Genomic DNA, 21488 nt, shown 5'->3' on the forward strand with positions numbered 1-21488 from the left:
AACTGCTGTGCAGCTGGCTAGTTTAGAAGGAACAGCTCAAATAGTGCCATACTCACAACTAAACTCTTACCACAGTGCCAAAAAATGTTAGTGCTTCTATTTACTACTGTGTGTCTTGCTCTTGAGCCATAACATCTGTAAACATAACACTTATTTTTATTCAAAATCAGTTTGAAAAGCAGTAAGTCAACCAGATTAATATTAACTGATCTCACCAGTATGAATCTCCTGCAATATTTTATTTTGCTTTAGTCAAGCAAGAATATCTGTTTGAAACATTAGTAATTTCTCTATGCTCCTTTTTCTCCATCCTCTCCCTACCTTGAACCTCTTCTAAATTTTCCTAGGTTTTTGGAATTACTGCTACAGTTGGAAATTGTATGTAGTAATCCAAAATAAGTTGCGATCTGCGTAAAATGTCAGTAAATAGAAAACCAATGTTTGTGCTCCCCTAAGGAAAGAGGCAGCTGCAGAAGTTGTGCAATAAGAGTCAGATAAAATTATGACTATCTATGAAGTTATTATGCCACAATATCATTTTTCCCTTCTCCTCTCCCTCTGTGATAAAGTGGATGTCGTGTTTGAAAAGGGATTCTAACACTACAGGATATTTTTCGGGGGAAACTTTAGTTTATATTAATCAGATTTCCACTGTGCTGAAGTACCACATATATCCATGGAATAATTTGCCCAGTTAATTTTGTTTTCCACCACCTTCCATTTTATATCCATGGAAACATTGCTTCCTTACACTCTGAAAATTCCTGGGTAAGTTACGTCTATATAAAGGTAATAATGAAAATGCTGCTTCATGTGTAGCAGTCTTCCCTGCACCTAACTGTCCTCCACTTCCTCTTCTCTGTGCTTATTACTTTCTTTGCAACACAGGAAGTTTCCCGAGCTTCTGAAATCTCCAGATGCAGCAAGTTATCAGCTCAAAAAAATAGCAGCTTGGACTGGTAACTGTGTTGTTCTGTCTCCTTGATGGATTCTTTGTGCTACGCTGCTGTTTCTCGGTACCTGCTTCATGTGACTGTTTTAAGTGTCCTTTTTCTCCTGCAACTGTAGTTGTGCAGTTAGCCTGGAGCAGTACCAGCAGCGGACAATTTAATCTGAAGTATATTCCTTTTCAGTTGGATAAACACATCAGTTAGCTGAGGAGGCTACTTCTGCAGGCTGTGTCCACTCTCATAGTTTTTGTTTCATCATTTACCATTTCTAATTTTTTTTCACCCAAATCCTTAGTGCTACAAGATTCTTAATGTGTACAATTCCACTTTTCAGAGCTTTTTAGAAAACAAGTTGTTTTACTAGAGCTTGAAAACTCTTTTGCTTTTTTAATGGGCCCACCATGTAGTTGTATATTTGGGAATATTTTTACAACTTCTCTTGGGTTGGGAATGGGCCTAGCTCAATTTCTATTGAATACAGAGTAAATTTACAATGCTATGTAAACGATATCTAATAACAGCAACATGTGTGGCACCGGGTAACTAATTTAGATGTTTTGAAAACAGTATGAAAGCCATGTCAAATGTTTAATATAGTAAGATTCAACTGCTCCTTTGGAGCCCTAGATGGTTATTTAAAATACCTTCTTTTTTTTTTTTTTTTAAATGCTACTGTCATCAGTTGAATTGGCTTATTTCTAAATACATGCCTTTCTTTATAACATATGAATTAATCTCATTTGTCTGTCTTTGTTAAAAATTAGGGTTATGCTTGTATTAACATTAATCCTTTTTTGGGTGATTTCTAGGATCACATTACCCTTTGTGAGTTTTATTTTACCCATTGTATGAAAGCACTGAGAAGTAAAGTAATATGCATAAAACCTGAACAAACAGTGTTAGTCAAAATTTACACTGTCTACTGTTGGGAAAAATCTTTACCCTTTAAGAAAAATTGCAAAGGTTTATCTCTTAGTTTTGCCACTTCAGCAAATCAGGTTTTGCACAGGTATTTGAAGACTTCCAGACATGATCTTCCCTTACCTATATTTGCTTCGTTACCATTTTTAAAAGTTCATAGAATCCGGGAATGTCCCAAGTTGAAAGAAACCCACAGGGATCATCCAGTCCAACTCTGGTTCCACACAGGACCACCCAAACTGAGACTGTATGTCTGAAAGCACTGTTCAAATGCTCCCTGAACTCCAGCAGCTCTGTGCTGTGACCACTGCCCTTTGGAGCCTAGGCCTTGACCACCTTCGAGTGAAGGACCTTCTAATGAGTCCTGTCAAATTTTGTCCTATATGCTAGGAACAAAAAGGAATTAAATTTGGATTTAGTGGTTTAAATTTGGGTTTAATACCATAGGTTTAATATGCATTTCTCATTTCAGTCACCCAAGTTAAATCAGGTGTGACTTTCATCACTGAATCAAATTATTCCAAAGTAATGTAGATCAAACGTCCCAAGTTGCATGGAGATGCAATGAAGAATGAATGAAGAGCAATGAATATAAAACTGGACTTTAATGTACAACCATGTATTGAATGTTAATACTGATGAATTCAGACTGCATGTTTACAGTGTGTGTTCATGTCCGGGCTTTTCTAACTAAGCCTGTCTCTTAAATAGGAAATAATATCCAAAGATGAAAGTCTAGATTTGAGAAGCTAGAATTCGATTTTCAGCTCCACTGCTGGCACTTGATTTGGCCCTAAGTAAGAAAGTATGCATGCATTTTGGTGTCACACTGGAACAGATTGCCTAAGGAGGCTGTGGATGCCCCATCCCTGGAGGCATTCAAGGCCAGGGGGGATGTGGCTCTGGGCAGCCTGGTCTGGTGGTTGGTGACCCTGCACATAGCAGGGGGGTTGAAACTAAATGTTCATCGTGGTCCTTTTCAACCCAGACCATTCTGTGATTCTGTAATTCTACGATTCTCCATGCACCTGAGTCAGATGCAGGCAGAAAGGAAAATGTACCAGACAGCAGCTTCAGGGCTGCAATTGGAAAGCTAACCAGAGCCCAGACTGCAGGTCTGTTTCATTTAAAGAAATTTCAAATTTCAAAGAATATTCCTCATCCCACGTCTTCACTCAGAGTCCATCTTTAATAAATTTTGGAAGGACTGTGATTGGTGAGCAGGTCAGTAGTAAAATAGAGAATTGTTTGTCAGACAAGTACAAAACCGTGGGAATAAATGTTAAGAATTTTAGGGATTTTGAAACACAGTTCTGTATTCTTTTTCCTTCTATTACAAACTTTATTTAGTAACTGCATTATTTATTTGACACTTTCACCATTGTTCCCATTTAATTCTGCTGACTTAAGAATTCCTTCCTTATAGAAAGAATTCTAGAGTCAGTAGCATTAACATATGCTACTATTGTTCTGTAATTTAAGCCTGCAAATGAAAAATGAGTGTATACATGCTACAGATTTTCTTCACTTAGCATTAGCAAAGTACCCCAGAATCTTTCTACAACTATAGTCATACATTGAGCGTTGCAGAGGTATAACAGGGTCTTGAATTTCATCTGCACTGTGCGTTTACTGTTTCCTCTCAATAAATGATTTGCAATGTTGTGAAATGTTCTTCCTTTCCCAAATATCCTCCTGTTGTCCTCAAAATAATAAGACTTTTCCAACTAAATGATGTAACTCATATTAGATTTCTGGTTTTTTTCTCCAGCTTTTGCACATTTGTGACTGCTTCATCCTGGCTTTGAATTAGTTCAGAGTCATGGAAGACTTTGAAAGGGAGGCTAAAGGCAGTATTTTCTTTCTCTAAGAAGAGCTGAAGAAGGTCCCTATCATGCCACAAGTTTAGCTACTCAGAATTAGTCCTCCCAGATTTTTTCTCCCTACTTCCCCAAGGGTTCTGATGTACTAACAGTCTGCAACAGTTTGTCTATTTAGAAATAAAGCCAGTTGTTTTTTTCCTCAGGCTGTTTGTTAAGCTTTGGAAGGAAAAAGCCATCAGTATTGATGGGGATGGGTAGGAATAGAGAATTAGGTGTTGTGAATATGCATTAAATTGCATTAAAATTATTACTGGGAAAGGGATATTAATGGAAGATTTTTTTTTATTATACTCTTACTGGATATGCATAAAACATTATCCCGTTTCTAATGTGTCCATACATGTGGGAAACATGTAGGAAATCTCGCTTGCAAAATGTGATTGATTCTTGTTCTGCATACAAAAATAAGGAGTATCCATTGCATATGAGTCTCACAGGTGTTAGTAAAGTTTTATTGTCAAGGAAAAAAATGTAATAATTACTCACTGGTGTAACATATTTAGACACTGTTAGTTTTTTCCTTTCCTTCTTCTCATATTATTGATTACTGGCTGTTGCTTTAGCTAGTATTGCCGTATGCTTATTATGAAAGAAGAAACAATATGAAAACAAGGGAAATAGTATCAGGAAAACTACACTGATCTGACTGGCAACAACATTTTTAGAAGATAAACAGGCATGAGCTACAACTAGTTGCATACTGAGGTTGATTTCAGTTGCTCTGCATTTAACATCAAATTGATCTTTCTGCTTTCTTCACTTATCCCGTGTAGACTGTTTGCAAATGCCAACAATAAAACTGAATTCACAGCAGCCCTTTGTCAGTTGTCATGGCTGTGTGCTGACCTGAGGAAATCTCTGCAATTCTCTTAGAAGACATGCAAACTATAAAAAATTATGGTACCGTAGGGAAAATCATACAGCCACTTATTGTTAAGTTTGTCCATTTCCTAAGTATTCCTTTATTTTCCTTTCCTTTTAACATAGGCACCCTTAAACCAGTAAATCAGTTAAGCTGATACCTTTTACATCACTCATTTTGTTAAGAATGAATATCTCCTGGAAACTGGATGACTTGCTTCTCTGAACAAGAGCAGGAAAATGTTTAAGTATTCAGAAAGGACAAAAGAAATAAGGTAAAATGAAGCATAACAGGAATAAATAGCTTACAAAAAAAGGAAGAAGGAAGTCAGCAAAGAAAGCTGTGTCTTTGTGGTCAGGAAGTGCAGCATTAGGAAGAGAACTGCCAATAGTGAAACTGCATTAGACCTTGCCAAGGAAACTAAAACAAATAGCAAAGACTCTTTATCCTTTTAAATAAAAAGAGAACAAGGCAAGAGAAGTGACCACTGTGAGCAATGAGCACTCTCTCCATCTTCCTTTTTCTTCTTTCATTTCTTTTCTTTTTTTTTCTTTCTTTTTTTTTTTTTTTTTTTTAAGATTTTGCTGCATTAATTAGTTCTTTGCCAGGGAAACACTGCCACTGTAACTGTGTGTATTCCACACCTGCTGGGGACTTCTTGCCCTTGGTAGTATGCATTTAATACAGAGTGAACAAGCCCCACACAGCAGTTTCATCTGGCCAGCACCCTGCCTTACTGTGGATGCAGACCAGGGGTGCCAGCAAGAGGGAAGAGAGCTAAGCTGCATATGGCTAGTTGCCAGTGGGAGATCCAGTATGTATCCTTCTGATGGAAGTCAGCCTAAGATGTAGATCCAGGTATTATAGATGCTCCCTTTGCCTCTCAGCATGCAAACTCCTGATTTTTAATTTATTACAATAAAAAAAAAAGAAAAAAAGGTGGTTAAAATAGGGTTGCTGGAGAATGAGTTCTATTTGAGGTACTTTTCAAACACACAGCTTATGCTAAGTGTGCAGCCTCACTATCCCATTTTTCTCAATAATGCAATGAGGATGTTCTAAAATAATGGGAGTCTTAGAAGGCTGACTATAAATATTTCCAAACTGATCCAGTATTTTCATGTGACTGATTAGCTTTTTGGAGGTGTGGGGTTTTTTTTCAGCTGAAAAGAAGGAATATTATTCATGTTTTTCATTCTAGGAAAATGAGAGCGAATTTGAATGCAAGTGACTCCTTTATTTTGACCACTTCAAGTAATTTTGCAGTATGTTCAATCCTCAGCAGGGTTATGTCATGTTCTTTTATTTTAGGTTGTGCCGTGGATGGCCATCCAACTCCAAATATCACCTGGCTTTACTCTGGAAAGCCTCTCACTCTGAAGCATCGCTTCCTAGCAGCAGGTCACATTCTTCAGATACTCAACATCAGTGATGCTCCTGAAGGAGAATTCAGCTGCCTTGCTCAGAATGAGGCTGGTTCACTCTTACAAAAAACTTCCCTGGCAATACAAGGTAACTTTCCAATTTCTGTGCTTCTCCCCTGTGAAGCTTTTGACATTGACTTCCCTGTGTTGCCTTTCTTGTCCTAAATTTCTTGGCTCTAAAGCCAAGACTGTGATGCAAAGCAGGAAATTAATGTTTTGATATTCTACCACTATGGATATAAATTTGCAGACCTAGCAAGAAACTTGCAGCATCTTCGGTTTCACTTGCTGTGTCATTTTTCCAAAATGACAGTTGATACTTCTGGCCTGCTCGGCAAATAGCATGCTTTGCTGATTCAAGTTATACCCATGGCTGCTGCATTAGCCTAAAATTCCAGACAGAAGTGTCACAGGTCAAACCTTTAAGATTAGAAACCCCTCTGTTAATCTTCTAAAGTCAGCATTACACAGTGCTCAAAAACCCTTTGCTTGTAAAACTGCTGTAAAAATAAACTGTGTTATTTTTACCCTAGAAATTAACTTAAGGTGACGAATCCACTGAACTGAGCAGTGTGAATGGGTTGGAACAGAATATACGTCTTTCATTTTTTGCAGTTGACAGGGGTGGAGTGGAGAAGAATTTAACTTTTCCTTAATTTTTACAATAAAACTTCTCAGAAGTGCTGCAAATCCCTTATTTGCCATAGGACCAATGATCTCTGTGATTTGCTTGTTGAGATACACACTGTTGTAAGATAACACTATTAACTGCAGCTAGCCATGACTTCTCTAAGTCATACTTCTTTACAAATATAAATGATTAAGAATTAATCCTGTGAATTATTGCTGTAAAAGTATGCACACTGTATTTTTGAATACATGGATTTGAGCTTGAAAGTGTGCTTTACAGATGTTGAAGCAGATTAATTTTATAAATCCACTTCCTTTCTTTTATTCTCCTACTTTGGGGTGATCCAGTCTTTCCAATGGCAGGATCTAAGGACTTCCCAGAAGACTCACACAGTCCTTCACAGACATGTGAGAGCAAGAATGGGTCTTTTTAATACTTGGCAGTATCTGCTGAAGGGGGATCTTCAGCCTCAAAGCTCTCACAGAGTGAAAGGCAAGGTGGGATTGTGTCATCCTTACAGCCCTTGTATTCTCCCACCACAGTTTTGATATTTGAGTTTGTTTTAATTTTATTTTAACTGGCCTTCTGAAAAATCATGACAAGATGTAGTGCCAGGAGGATTAATAACATCTTTTTCATGAACCAAATGGAAAATCTGGCTGAATATAATAGGAAGAAATCCCTAGGCACTCGAAACCCAATTTAAGGGGGGAAAAAATCCTCATCATTTGCATTTGAGATATGTACTGTACATAACAACTTTTGAGGGTTTCTGCAGTATCATATGTATGTTTGGTTGCATACCAGGAGCTTACATGTTTGCCAGTGTCATGGTGCCTGCTCTCATTTTCCCAATGGCTTTCTGAAGTTCCTGAATCTATTCCACACATAGCTAACAGATAGCTAATTACCCACTTAAGTTTGTATAAATGCCAGGATTTGTAATGCCCCACATCCCTGTCATTTGGTATTCACCTTCTATGTCTTGTGCTTCTGAACACAAAAAAAACAAGGGGGGATTTGTCAGAAGATATGGTCAGTGCCTTATATAAGCTGGAATTCTGCTCCTTCTTTGTCCGTTGCCTGGTGCAACGTAGTTCCTTTTGCATGTAGTTCCTGGTTGCAAGCGTAGTTCCTTTCACGAGACACTGAGTCTAAACTTTTCATCCTGGAGAACAGCTATCTCTTTTCTAAAGTTTTCTCACTGGCAGTTTTTAAATGTTAACATGACTCTCGCTTTTTGGCAGACTACCAGTGGTCAGTGGACAAGCTGATGTCTTGTTCTGCTTCCTGTGGCCACAAAGGAATACAGGTGCCACAACTGAGGTGCTTACTGGATGGGACTGAAGTCAATATATCCAACTGCAAAAAGAAGCCCAAGCCAACCCTGCAGCCCATTGCATGCAATAGGAGAGACTGCCCTTCACGGTTTGCCTTTATTATACTAAAATGTCATATATGCTTTTAAGATGTACTTCAAGAGTTCTTTGCAATGGACAGCGTGCCCTTATAGCTTGCTGCTGCCTATCTAGGACAAAGTCGTGGCTGAACGAGAATTTATGAGTGCTTCCCAATGAGTAGACATTGGGAATTTTTACCTAGATTTGTGAAAAATGTTGACAGTACATAGTATATAAGGAGTGTTTATCCCTGCAGTAATTCAGTTAGAAAAGAATGAAGGAGATGTTGCCTACTGTTTATTAGCAAAGGTCACAGCTTCATGGTACTTTTGAATTTTCTCTGATAGTGTGAATAGTCAAGAATGCTTTTCAGCATTTTTACACTAAGGTAGAAAACTGGATTTCCATCTCACTAGTCATTTAAACTTTTAAGCTTAACTATCAGCTGATGTTACCTAGGCAGGAAGAGGTGGGGAACAGTGCCTTCTGCTTATTGCAGTACTTCATGAAAGAAAAGACTTCACCCTAAATGGAGCTTTCAAATATTGTTGTATGTTGCAATAGTAATGTAAAGAAAGTCATGTGCTTATAGTCGTCCTCCTACTAAGAAGAAGCAGATTTTTAGGCCCTTAAAGGTTAGTTCCTCGCTGGAGAAAAAGCAGTGACATAGTATCTTTGTATTTCAGTAACATGAATTAAATACTCTTCACTTAGCAATGACTAAAAAATGAACAGAAGAAAGTAAGCCTTAGAATTAATAATCTGGACCATGGGAAACAAATCTGGGCCTGGGTCCCGTACCTGTCCTGTTTATCATCTCAGTCAGTGACCTGGAGCTGGGGACAAATGACACTTATGTGAATTCTGCAGGTGAATTCTGCAAGCATGGGAGAACACTCAGTATATCTAAGAGTGCAGCTTGCTATCAGGAGAAGCTTGAAAGAGGTGGGCCAACAAGAACATTAACAGGGACATACACTGAGCACTCAGAAGGATACTATTTGCTACCGCCGTTTAGGTGGAGTAAAGTCAATAAACCATCACTCCATGAGCCTCATCATTCACTCCATTCAACTCATCCAGACTATTAACACTGCACCTTGGATGTTAGACTACTGAGGGAGACGGTCTCAAATGCTTTGAGGCGGACTGGGTAAATGACTTCCACTGCCCTCTTCTTGTACTCTGGTCTGGTCGTTCTTTCCCAGTAGTCAGTCAGGTACCCTCAGAATTTTCTTAGGGATCAAAGTAAAATCAACTAAGTTCTAGTTCCTTTTATATCTTCCTTATGGCATTTTTTTTTTTTTTTTTTTTTTGAAAATAAGGGAAACATTTGTCTTTCTGCAATTGTCAGGACCTCTCCAATGTCCATAACTTTTCAAAGGTTATAGTGAGCAGCCTTGTAGAAACATTGCCCTGCTCTCTCAGCATCCTCACCCATCTAGCCCTAACACATACACTTGTACAGTCTGAGTTCTCTTGGGCAATTTCAGCCTTATCCTGTGTCAGATGTAAATGTTATGCCTGTTCTGAGCTCTGCACACAAGAACTGCAGGATCGTAAGATTTTTCTGTCCCACACGGCTTCATACCACTGTATTCCAGCAGCAAAACAGGCAAAAAGCTAGAGTTAGCAGCTCCTCTGGGATTATTGTTTTCCCTGAGCTTCTGTGTTGCCTGAATATCAAAACAAGCAGGACTGCAGCTGCAGCTATAAAGCTGAGAGTTCCCTTAGCACAGTGGAAATGTCTTTTGCAAATCCCATTGGACTTGGTGGGCATGAAGGGGGTCAGACTGAGTTCTACCTCCTTTTGGATACATGGTTTCCCTGTAACTCACTGCCCATGTAATCCCTCACTTTTCAGTTACTTGTAAACACAGTAGAGTTACAACAGCTTGAAAGACTTTTGACTGTCTTAACATCTTTCCCCTCTTCTGCTGCATCCACCCCACAGAACGCACTGACACTTTCCTCCTTTCACACCCTTCAGTGTAAAGAAGACTACATCCCAAGATGTCTGATCTGAAAATCAGTTTAGCGCTCTACTCTCACCATGTTTAAAATGCCCCAGTTCTGCAAATCAGTGACTCCTTAGTAGAGATTTGTATAAGTGGGTTTTTTTTCTATTTTTCTGGTTTTTCAGTTTCTCCTCTCCCTTGTTTTCACAGTGGACATAGTGTGTTTGAGTAAACAAATACTTACAAAGTGGTCAGGATCTCAAGAGACATTTGGTACAACTTCTCATTCAGCAGAGTTATTTGAGACTGGCATTTATATTAAAGAACAGTCTAATCTGATGTCAGGAGAGGTGCTAAGCAACCTGATGAGAACTAAGAGGTCAGATTTACCAGTCTGGTTGCGTCTTGGGTAAATGGCAAGGTTCTGTTTAATTACCTTTTCTATATATATTCCTACCCATTTTTGCAGGCAACTGTTTTTTGAGCTGCCAGCTGAGTCATAAGAAGGAAACCAAAAGAGATTTGGTGAAATATAAAACACACTCATTAACAGCAGTTTGCATTAGTGATGGCAGTAAATTCCATGGAAATAGTTTATGTCCTTTTATACCTTTCCTGAACTGTAATGTGACCCATACTCCTGTCTCAGTTCCTGAAAAAACGTTGAGACGTATGCTTGGAAATTGAAGTTGATTGAAATGCAGAGCAGAGCTTTACAATGGAGGGATGGGAAAACTTCAATTTCAACCTCACCAAACAGCAAGAAAATAGTAGTTGTGTCTTTATTTTCTTTGTCAGAAGTTTATCTGTTTATATACTTGTTTCTGAAACTACAGGAGTTAATTGCTTGCAGAACACTGAGGAATAGTAATGGATGCCTTTCCATAGGCCTAGAGAATACCTATTGCCTGTTTTGTGAAGTAGTCGTAAACATTGCATAGGAGGATGAGATGGACGCTATCTTCCTCCCAGTAATACAACACTTTTGCTGGGAATCCTGAAACTTAATGACTGCTGACTTAACCATAAATCTCCTCAGGGAACAAATAATCAGTTGTGTCAGTCATGTTCCTATCAGTACCTTCCAAGTCTAGTGAGTCTTCCAACTAATGATAAATTGTCAAGATTGTGTTAAGAATTTGTGCGTTTGGACATAATAGTTTGGACAAATAATTTGGGTAATTATTTTCTGTCATTAGAAGTTTTTTATTAGTTACACTGGATTTTTTAAACCCCTGATAATACAGAGTTGACAAGTGCACAGTCTGAGCTCAAAAGGAAAGTCAAAACATATCCTTTTTGTTTTCTGTACACCAACTCCATCCTTGCACAACCTTCGGGCTTTCCTGGATTATCTCAGCTGTCGGGGAGATAACAGAGCAGGCCAACAGGCCTTAGCAACTTCTTGGCTCCTCCTCTGCCAGCAGCGAGTTCAAAGTGCCCTGAGAGCTACTCCATCAACTTTACAGGGACAGTTTTTCCTGCCAAGGAGTGGAAATGGGCCATAGCCAGTGACTGCAACTTGTTGTGAAGGCCCCTGTTGTGCAGTGGTGTGAGAGCAGCCATGCCAAACCACTGTGACTGGACAAAAAATATTTACTAAGCTTTTAAAAACAACATTAAGAGGAAAAAGTGGATTCTGGGAACCCTCAGAGAGATACTTAAATAAAAAATGTGCTCTTTTCTCAGCTTTCATCTTACAACCAGTTTTCAATGGCTATTACAGAGGTCTGAGTACAGTACTGTGATGCAAGTCATTGTTAGCTTACTTTGGGCCAATACATTAAGTCCTGTTGACACTGATGATACTGCAGACAGTGCACTTATTTGCACATTAGCGCATATTTGCCTTTCTCTCACAGGTGGATGGTAACATCATGGTCTCCATGCACACGGAGCTGCGGTGGAGGAATCCAAATGCGACGAGTGACATGCCAACAACTGACAGCAAAAGGCAACTCTGTCCCAATGTCAAATGAAGCCTGTGCTCAAGCGTCCAAGCGCCCGGTGGACACACAGAACTGTAACAGGCAGCCTTGTGTTGAGTGGGTGGCCTCCTCCTGGGGCCAGGTAAGGAGCATGCTAGCAGTCTGAAAACAGATTCATTCTGTGGGTGAGGAAGAGGTGACAGAAGACGAGAATCTGTGGTCTGCATGCTGTACTCTGCAGGCTTTTGAGAAGGCAATTAATTTGCTTAGTGCTTTCAGCTTTGTATTTGATACAGTGCATGTTTGAGTCTCTGTACCTTCAGGCAGTCCCCAGAAGAACCACATGTGAACAGGATTTCCACTGCAGACTCCTCTTTTGTCCCCAGTGGAAACGTCTGCCCCCAGACAGGTTACAGACAGGTTACAAGTCTGGAAAATAGCATACTGCCTTCTCTAAGTCTACAGGTGCTCTTTGAACCTATGGAATGTGTTTCAGTTTAAGTTTTCAGGAGTCAGATCTGATGGCCGTGGTAGATTTGGTGGAGCGTTTACAAGAAAACAGTTCTAAAAGATTCTAATGTTGTCTGAGAAACTTATAAAATAGAAGAATTCACTTTGTAACGAAATGCAGGAGAGATCATGAACCTCCCCCTTCCAAAACTTCCTTCTTCCTCACATTAAAGCCCCTTTCTTCAAATCCCTTGTCTGTTCTGGAATATAATGGCCAGATACGCATCAAGCAAACTGTTCACTAACTGTTGATTTAACTTAAAACAATAGAAACACATGCTTAATATCCAGAACTAACTGTGATTTAATTGAAGGAGAAGATTAGAAGAAATAAACAGCAAGTGTGAAACTGATATGCTTGAATAGATTAGGATGGCTTCATTGCTGAAACATACTTTCAGATACACTGCTTTCGACATGGTTTCCTTTCTTGTCCTGCAATATTTTTTTTTTCCAGTGGAATATTTTTTTGGTTCAATACATTCTTTGTTATTAACAATTTGCTCATAAATTGTGGTAGTACAAGCTGCAAAATGCACAGTAAAAGGAATGTATTGAGATTTCCTATATGGATCATTGGCTCTTGGCTATTGATGTGAGAGCATTTTATTTGCCCTACAGATGTATTTAAGATTGAACTATTGAAGAGGAGAGGGTAATGAACCTAGAGAGCAGATACAGAAATGCTGTTTCAATATAGCTGGAGGGGGTGAAGTAGGACAAATGATAATTGTGTGCTTACCTCCAAAGTGTGCAGAACTGCAGGAAATTCTTGAAAGCTGCACAGTTACTGCATGGGAGTATGCACTTTATTTCACCAGCAGTCTTATGAAAGGAGAACACTGACTTTTACTTCCATTAAGCAGTTTTCTGTTTTCACAGTGTAATGGGCCTTGCATTGGGCCACGACTCGCTGTACAACACAGACAGATATTTTGCCAGACAAAAGATGGGACTTCTGTGTCATCTGATCAGTGCAGTGCCTTACCGAGGTAGGACAGAAATATCGTACACCACTGTTCTTTGAGAGATTTTGAATAACCTGGAGGTTTAGCAAACATCTTTTGGGTTTTCCCTATGCAGCAAAGTGGTCATGCTGCAACCTGTTAAATTATGCAGCATAAACCTCAGCAGGCTTAAGCCAAGACTTCATTCATATCAGCTCTAGAGGTAATAAATACATAAATAAAAATAAAATTAAGAAAATAATTTTAGAAAAACTCACAAGAGCAGGCTAACAATTGAAGAACTGGCATAATAAAACCTAACTAAAGCACTGTGCTATCTCTGAGAGCAGGAGCGCGTTCATTATCTGTTAGTGATGAACTTCCAAAGCTTCCAGTCTCCCTGTCTCGCAATTCAACACGAGTGCTAACTGGATAAGAATGACACAGCATTTATTTTTCTTCAAATAAATTCCACTGACTTTATAGAAACATACTTATTTTCCATTAGACTGTGCTGAAGGAAAAAAGAGATTATGTAAGAACATTTTTTGTCTCCTGTTGATCGCAGACATCAAAAATTAACAAACCTTTGATGTGTTTGAACGGGTGCTACTTCATTCATTACACCTTTTTTAATGGCATTCTGCTGCAGTATTTATGGGCTGGTGATATGTAGGTCAAACACTCCAGCAGTTCAAATTTTTGTTTAACTCCAGTTGTCCTATACCAGTTGACGATATCTGAGGGTCTAGCCTGTGAGTGCAGTTGAAAATTGCTTTTCAGTGCACCGAGCTTATTTCTGCTTGCACACAGTGAAGACAGGGCTCAGAATAAGTAGTATTTGGGGCATGCAAGGCTTGCAGTACCCAGGGCTTGCACAGTGCCAGGAGTGGCACACACTTCTCGCACAGTGCAGTAAGTGGCTTTTGTCCCTTCTCTTTTGCTCACAGGCCTTTGAGCACTCAGAACTGCTGGACTGACATCTGTGGCGTGCATTGGAGGGTCAGCTTGTGGACAGTGTGTACAGCTACCTGTGGAAACTATGGCTTCCAGTCCCGGCGTGTGGACTGTGTGCACATCCGCACCAACAAACCCGTGCTCGAGCACTACTGCTCCTGGAGACCACGGCCAGTCAACTGGCAGCGCTGCAACATCACGCCCTGTGAGAACAGTACGTTTATGAGCAGAGGGGTGGGTGTGAGGAGGGGGGGAAGCCTCTGGGTCCTCCATGTGGAGTCATGTCTCCGAAATGCAGTTCTGGGCATCACAGCTCAGCTTTCTGGAGAACCTCTGGCTTGAACACATGCAAAACACATTGTCCAAAGCTCAGCATCTTGGTGGGAGGGCATGGTGCCTGCTGTGGTTTGTTGGCAGCAGTGCTGACACCAAGGTTGCATGCCCTTGCTAACCATTTAAGACGGCTATGCAACCTTAGCTTTCTGTTGATGCTACAGCTAGGAGAAAAAATACAAGTCACAAACAGTGTTCACTGTATTTTAAATAAGTCTAAATCCACTGTGTAGGTTAATGCTGGGAATCGTTGCCATGGAAGCTGCTTGCTTTCAGGTGACAAGCAACAAATTGTGCCTGCAAGAGGAAAAGAGAAGTTAAAAATATATTTTTTTTTAATAAAAAAATAATTAAAAAGAAGAAGCAGCAGAACAGATGCTTTAGTTGTTGCTGAGCCATGCTGCACAGAGCCCAGGTTGTTTGAGCTTCTCACACTGCCCTGTTAACAAGGTGGCTGGAGGTGCATAAGGAGCTGGGAGGAGCCAGAACCAGGACAGTGACCCAAATTGGCCAATATTCCCATACCGTGTGGTGTCATACAAAAAAGCATGAAACACTGGAAAGTTGGCTGCAGAGACAGCCACTGCTCAGAGACTGTCTGCATCATTCAGCAGATGGTGAACAAGTGTGTTGTTTATCACTTGTTTTGCAAGTATGCATGTATAATAATATCATTACAGTTATTTTCATTTTCCATCTTAGTAAATAGATTTTATCTCAACCCACAAGTTCTACTTTGTTTTTTTTCCCAATTCTCTTTCCCATCTCACTGGGAATGGGAGGAGTGGTGCTAGTGGGTGTCATGCTAAGCTGCCTGCTGGCTTAAAGCACAAAGAGTTAGAAGGGAGTTTCAGTGATCATCTATTCCAGCTGCCTGACTTGAGGTTTTTAGAGCTGCCCTGCTGAAATGAATTTCCAGTTTCATTTACTACTTCATCTTCTGTTTAACAACTGTTACAAAACTCTAGAGCATCAGATGGCAAATTATGCTGAGTGCTGGAGCAGCTTCAAAAGCCATTCTCACACTCTGAAAGCCATAGCTGCCCACTGCATTCCCCTTTGATCCTTTAGTGGCTTACAGTCCCCACTCAGTGTCTGCAGCAAGTCAAGGTCATGCTCACAGTGAGACCTCCCAGCATTAAAACTGTTTTGAATTGCTCTCAAGTGAGAAAATCTTTCTTTCACTGCTTCATCACCATCTCTCCTTTTTGTTTCCCCTTTGGCAGTGGAGTGCAGAGACACCACAAGGTACTGTGAGAAAGTAAAGCAGCTCAAACTCTGCCAGCTCACCCAGTTCAAATCACGCTGCTGTGGGACTTGTGGAAAAGCTTGAAGGCGAATGCGATGAAAATGGAGGAACAAGGGGATCTCAGCTTTTGCTTCACTGAGGCAAAGACTTCTGCAGAAAATAGAAACAGAATGGAATTCTTTTTTTTGTTTGTTTTTTTGGTTTTTTGTTTTGTTTTGTTTTGTTTTTCTCCATTTTATTTATTTATTTCCCTTTAAAAAGGAAAAAAGAGAAGAAAAAATGAAAAAAGAAAATCCTTTACCAAATTGTTGTTGTAAAGGGACATGACAAATTTTCCCTTTTAGATATCTGGGAGACAGAATGCAGCAAAACATGGTCATGGAGGGTAGATCACAAAGATTCAATGAATCCCAAGCCACAGGGCCTGAGAGGAGTGGGGTTGCCCCATAGTCCATGTATGCACTTGGGAATACACCATCAGATAAATGGAGAAGTGGATCAAAATCAAAATATAGCATCACATTCAACCACCAAATCAAACAAATCAAACAGTCTGATACCTGGTGGGGCAAATAAAACAAAGACTAGACATTCATCAGTGGAGTATACAGACCCTACGTTTGTCTTAGACTAATTTGGGTATATAAGCATATGATACTGCTTTATAAATCTATCAGTTACACCCAACATTGGATTTCTTTTTTCCTTTCCATGTCCTTCTCATCACAGGCCTTCAAATGATCAGTGGGAGATCTTGTTAATCTTTGAGAATCAAGTCTGGTGTCTGAGAAAGTTGAGCAATGTTTTGTAATGTGAGTGAGTCTAGAAGACATCTGAAAATGTTCACAAGTTGCATTTGTGTGAGAGGGTTGGAGAAAAGAGTGTTGCCTTCAGCATAAAGGTGATGATGTCAGATATTATCTAGGAGAAGGAAAGAAAGTATGATCTGCTACAGGCAGGCTGTAACACAAACCTGCAAATGCTGTCTTGTACAGAACACAGGCAGGTAAGATGTGGAAACGAGAGCTGCTTCGCATCCTAATTCCTACTAATGCTTACTAGGAATAGGTAGGAGTACCAGTACCCAGAGTTAAGGAACTTTCAGAGGTGGCATTTTGATAAGAAATTTGAGGAACTGGGTTTTTCTTTTCTGCTAACATGGATATTTTCTGTCCTGATGGCCAATCCTTTCAGAAAAGTAGTAGATATTTTCTGAAATTGCTGGCTGTTCCTACTCAGTAGGACCAGAATAGATTCAGCATCAGCCCCAGAGGACTAACACTAAGAAGATTTTTAAAATTTGCTCCTCTATGGCTGTTACACAACAAAATGAATGCTGTAAAGCTGCACATTTATAACCCAGGTACTAGACTCTAAAGAGATTTTCTAAAAAGTGAGCCTCAAACATCACATATTGCATGCTGTCTATGAACCTTTCTCCATGGTCAGTTGCAGTGGTTATTCATCCAGTGAAGTGCTTCATCCTTTTAGTTCCTGGACAATCCTTTCTCTACTCTGAATAGAGCCTTAAAATTAGAAGAGATTTGCAAAGGAGGAAGTTTGAGCATCATAAAAAATCTAAAGGAGATCTGTCTGGATGTGAGGTCTTGGTTCAAGACCATTTCTAAATTAAAGGCTTGGTTATGCCTCATCCCCCGTGGGGCTCAGGCCTTGTGGTGCATTATTGAAATGCTGTTCAAGTGCTGCTGTGTTACAGCTTCCATGATGTGGCTTTTTCAGCAAAACTGGAGTTCTCAGGTCAGTGTCATGTTCAAGACACTGACCTGTCTCTGGTTGCTTTGGAACACATATGTCAGTGGTAGCTCTCACTACAAATGGGTCTTCAAGAAATAGTGTTGCTAAGCTTCAGTGTAACTTTTTATTTAAAAAAAGAAGAATGTCTTTCTATGTATGTAAATGTATATCTTTTCTGTATATTTATTAGGATTTCTTGTATAAAAAGTGCAATATTAATAATTGTACATTATTTTGTCCAGATAAAACTATTTGTTTGGGTTTTTTTTTTAAATCTCCCCAGAATTTTGTTCCTCTAAAATCTATGGTAGTAGAGAAATTCTCACTTGCTTTTAATTGAGGATCTGCTTGACTGTGCACAGAGTGCTTTCTAAAATATGACATGAGGAAAGGATGATATTTTTAAAGGATAAAAAAAAGGATTAAAGGATGATAGTTATGCATGGAATGAAGGACAATTCCATAATACTAATAGTAACAATAATAACAAGAAGAACAATAAGAATGTGGTGGATATTTCTAATACAGTAGTTAACAAAAAGCAGCACAGGGAAGTACTGACATTTGTTTGACTGCAAAGCATATTTATATTCATGTTGAATGGCAGCTGTGTAACTGTGCCCAGGATAAACAAGGTGATTAGATCCGGAAGAGCAGTTGTGTCATCTCTGCACAGTGTGAATTTAATTTCATATATTTGTTCTGTGAATTGTGACTTGGCAGCATCTCAATAATATAAGATTTCTGGATTATTTTACAAAAGGAATTTTTCTTTCTCTAACAAGAAGGCAAATCAGCAAATTTGTATTTATATAATTTTTGTACAGGTAATGCAGGTTACTTACTTAACTACTGCTGTCTGATGTGCTGTTAATATTAAGTTTAAAAACAAAAGCCAAACAAGGAGCATGCTGTCCTTATCCTGTATTATAGTGGTAGCAAACAGCTGTTACATTAAATACATATGATCACCATCATCCTCTTTCCCCACAGCAGGAGCTACCCTGTTGTCATTTCTTTTTAAAGTCTCCAGACATTAACATTCTGCACCCAGTCTTGGAGAACTTTTTGAATTCTTCATCACCCTTGCTTTACTCTTTTCCATCTCTACAGCTCTTTTAGGAGTAGATGGCTTTCGCTGGTCCTAGGTTCATGGAAATCAGTAGAAGTGATTTTTCATATACAGGAACTCTCAAAGACATTTTGTAACTCTCCTCAGTAATCTCTGGTGTGAAGCAATCCCCACAACCTAATATTCAGTATTTTCTTATAGATCTCTGCTGCCTTCAGTAACTGAGCTTACAAATTCTTGAAGCATCGGGAATACGCTTAGAAGAAAACCTAGTCATGATCAAAATTACTGGGGGGCATTAGGGAGGGTGGGAATGGGAATAAAGCAAAGACATTTTCTTAGAAAAGACAAACACAAGTTTTGAAAACTAAGTTGATTCTTCCATCTCCGTTTTCAAACAAACTTTATAACGTATCTTCTAAAAAGGAACAATGAATTTGTTTTGATTTACTGAGAATTTACCCAATATGATGTTCCTAGCTGTACCTGTTGAGACACCTGCACTGCAACAAAATAATACCTCACCGAAGCGCACATACAATTTTAGGCCGAAGACAAGCCCTGAGACTTTCAAGTGACAGAACTGAATGAAATGGGAATTTGTAATGGGAATTGGTCATTCATTTTGAGTAAAGCAAGTTGAAAAGCTGGTGTTGATGTAAAATGAAAAGCAGACCAGCTTAGATTCTCCAGAGAACAATTATTCCCTTTTTATACATATGGCTCTTGTTACTAGTCAAGTCTGAATGCTTTCAGAACCTTCAAAGCAAGCTTCCAGTTTTGTTCTCCCTACTAATTTTCACTGAAAAAGAAAAACAGTTGTGCAACAAGCAGAGAAATGCAGTGCTGAAAAGTTCCTGACAGGAGACTTTTCCCAGCCTCCTGTTCTGTGGAAAAGTAAGCACATCTAAGCTACTCCTTTAAAGCCACAGAAACCATGGGGAGAGCTTTCTGAAGTAATCTTGGAATGTTTTTTCCTACTATCTTCCATCTTGTAGGGTGGAACTTACTGGTTCAGCTTCTTTCAGAATTTTGACTCTCTAGCCTTCCCTTCCCATTGCTTAAGCTAGTTTATCTGCACCCTCTCTCATTTTTTGGTTCTTGTAGTTGGGCACTCACTCCAATGCATAAATAGCACCAATAGCTGGAAAGTAGTCTTGAATGATTTGCATCCCCACTTCATATTGAGGCTTCCGCTTGCAATAGCTTCACATTTTGGCTTGTCCACTTCATAGCAGTATTGCTGCTGGCATACCTCGTCTATTAATATTAGCAAGATTAGAACCCTGATTTTTGCCACTGGAAATACTGTTGTATCACCAGTGTGGTATAATTCACAGAGCTCTTCAGTGTGTTCTTTATTTCAGCTTTTAAGTACTAGATGTAGGGGAGGAACTATGGAGTGACGTTAACATTTGAAATAGCTATTACAACTTGTCAGCTTCTTTTTAGAGACACCGACTTGGTTAGTGAAATATAGATTACTGAATCACGATGTGCTCTAAGAATGACATGTGTCAACATTATTACTGATTTCTATCTACTGCTTCCATCTCACCCTCTTTCCAAGTTATCCTATTAAAGATAAAGGTAATGATCACCATACTATATGTTCTGTACCCAAACACTGATTCATAAATAAATTTGTTTCTTTATCCATGTAATCTGAAACCTAAATCTGTATAACAAACAGGTGAGCCAAGCACTAGCTGTATTCCAGACTTTCAGGACCATCAAAGTCCTCCTAACTTCTTAACAGCTGTCAGTGAGTCACTAATCATTTCAGCTAGTTCATACAAAGTTAACTTTATTCATTTGGTTTCAAACTGTTTGAATGCCAGATTTTCACACAGAGTACCAGTGTAAACAGATGGGAAAATCAGAATCACAAATGCTTGCTATTGCCCTGCATATCAGCAGACCACAGTACAGGAATCAACATTTTTCTTTATCCTCTCATTTAAAAGTATACATGAATTTATCAGTAATCTTATATATTGACTGTCACGCTCAGTATTTATTTATGAATACAAATATTTTTTTGGCTTGTTAGCATTTTCACCCACATTATTTTTCACTTCCACCCAACTTTTTCCATTTTTTTTTAGATTTGATCAAAATCAAATCTAAGACCTAGTCATATGCCTAGCCATTTTTCACCACATCTTGCTATAAGACTCTTACTTTACATATATATTTATACTTCTATAGGTAGATCATAGAATTATGTTCAGTAATTTGTAACCTAAAGTGTTATTTGTCTACATTTGTAAGAGGAAAAGCAAAGGCACAGCATTTCAATTACATGTTCCTATGCTCCCCTACTTTTTCACTGAGATACAATTTACTTATTCTCAACTTCATACATTGAGACATCTATACAATAGTAAATTTTATTTTGCCTTTACCCCTCTGAGAAGGAAATACAGTGTGAAGTCTCATCTTTTCTTCATTGATCACTGCTGAAGACTGAAATTAGAAAGTCCATGAAGCCATAAACTCCAGGCCTTCTCTTTGACCACTGTGCTTATGAAATCTAGAACAGCCCATACTGAACTATCAGATGTGTTTTGGATGCCAGAGGCAGCAAGGCTGAGAGTTAATAAGTGCTTTAGCTTTAGAGAAGTATCATTGCCCAGAAGAGTTTTTTTCAAATGAAAAAAAAAAAAAAGAAGAGAGGGAGAGAAATTGTCAAAATCAAGTACAAA

General features: G+C 39.0%; 1 protein-coding gene across 1 annotated transcript in view; it reads left to right on the top strand.

Moving 5' to 3' along the window:
- Positions 1-16150, top strand: part of ADAMTSL1 (ADAMTS like 1) — a 172957-nt gene extending 156807 nt beyond the window's left edge. Inside the window, exons 17-22 of the mRNA XM_042826731.1 lie at positions 5928-6128; positions 7919-8099; positions 11892-12099; positions 13350-13459; positions 14365-14585; positions 15931-16150. Of these exons, the coding sequence (XP_042682665.1) occupies positions 5928-6128; positions 7919-8099; positions 11892-12099; positions 13350-13459; positions 14365-14585; positions 15931-16037 (1028 nt within the window). The 3' untranslated portion in view covers positions 16038-16150. The remainder of the gene's footprint in view (positions 1-5927; positions 6129-7918; positions 8100-11891; positions 12100-13349; positions 13460-14364; positions 14586-15930) is intronic.
- The last annotated feature ends 5338 nt before the right edge of the window (positions 16151-21488 follow it).

This window comes from Centrocercus urophasianus, unplaced genomic scaffold, assembly GCF_019232065.1.
Source record: "Centrocercus urophasianus isolate 14NV4802_14NV808 unplaced genomic scaffold, USGS_Curo_1.0 seq_27, whole genome shotgun sequence".
In the NCBI taxonomy this organism is placed as follows: domain Eukaryota; kingdom Metazoa; phylum Chordata; class Aves; order Galliformes; family Phasianidae; genus Centrocercus; species Centrocercus urophasianus.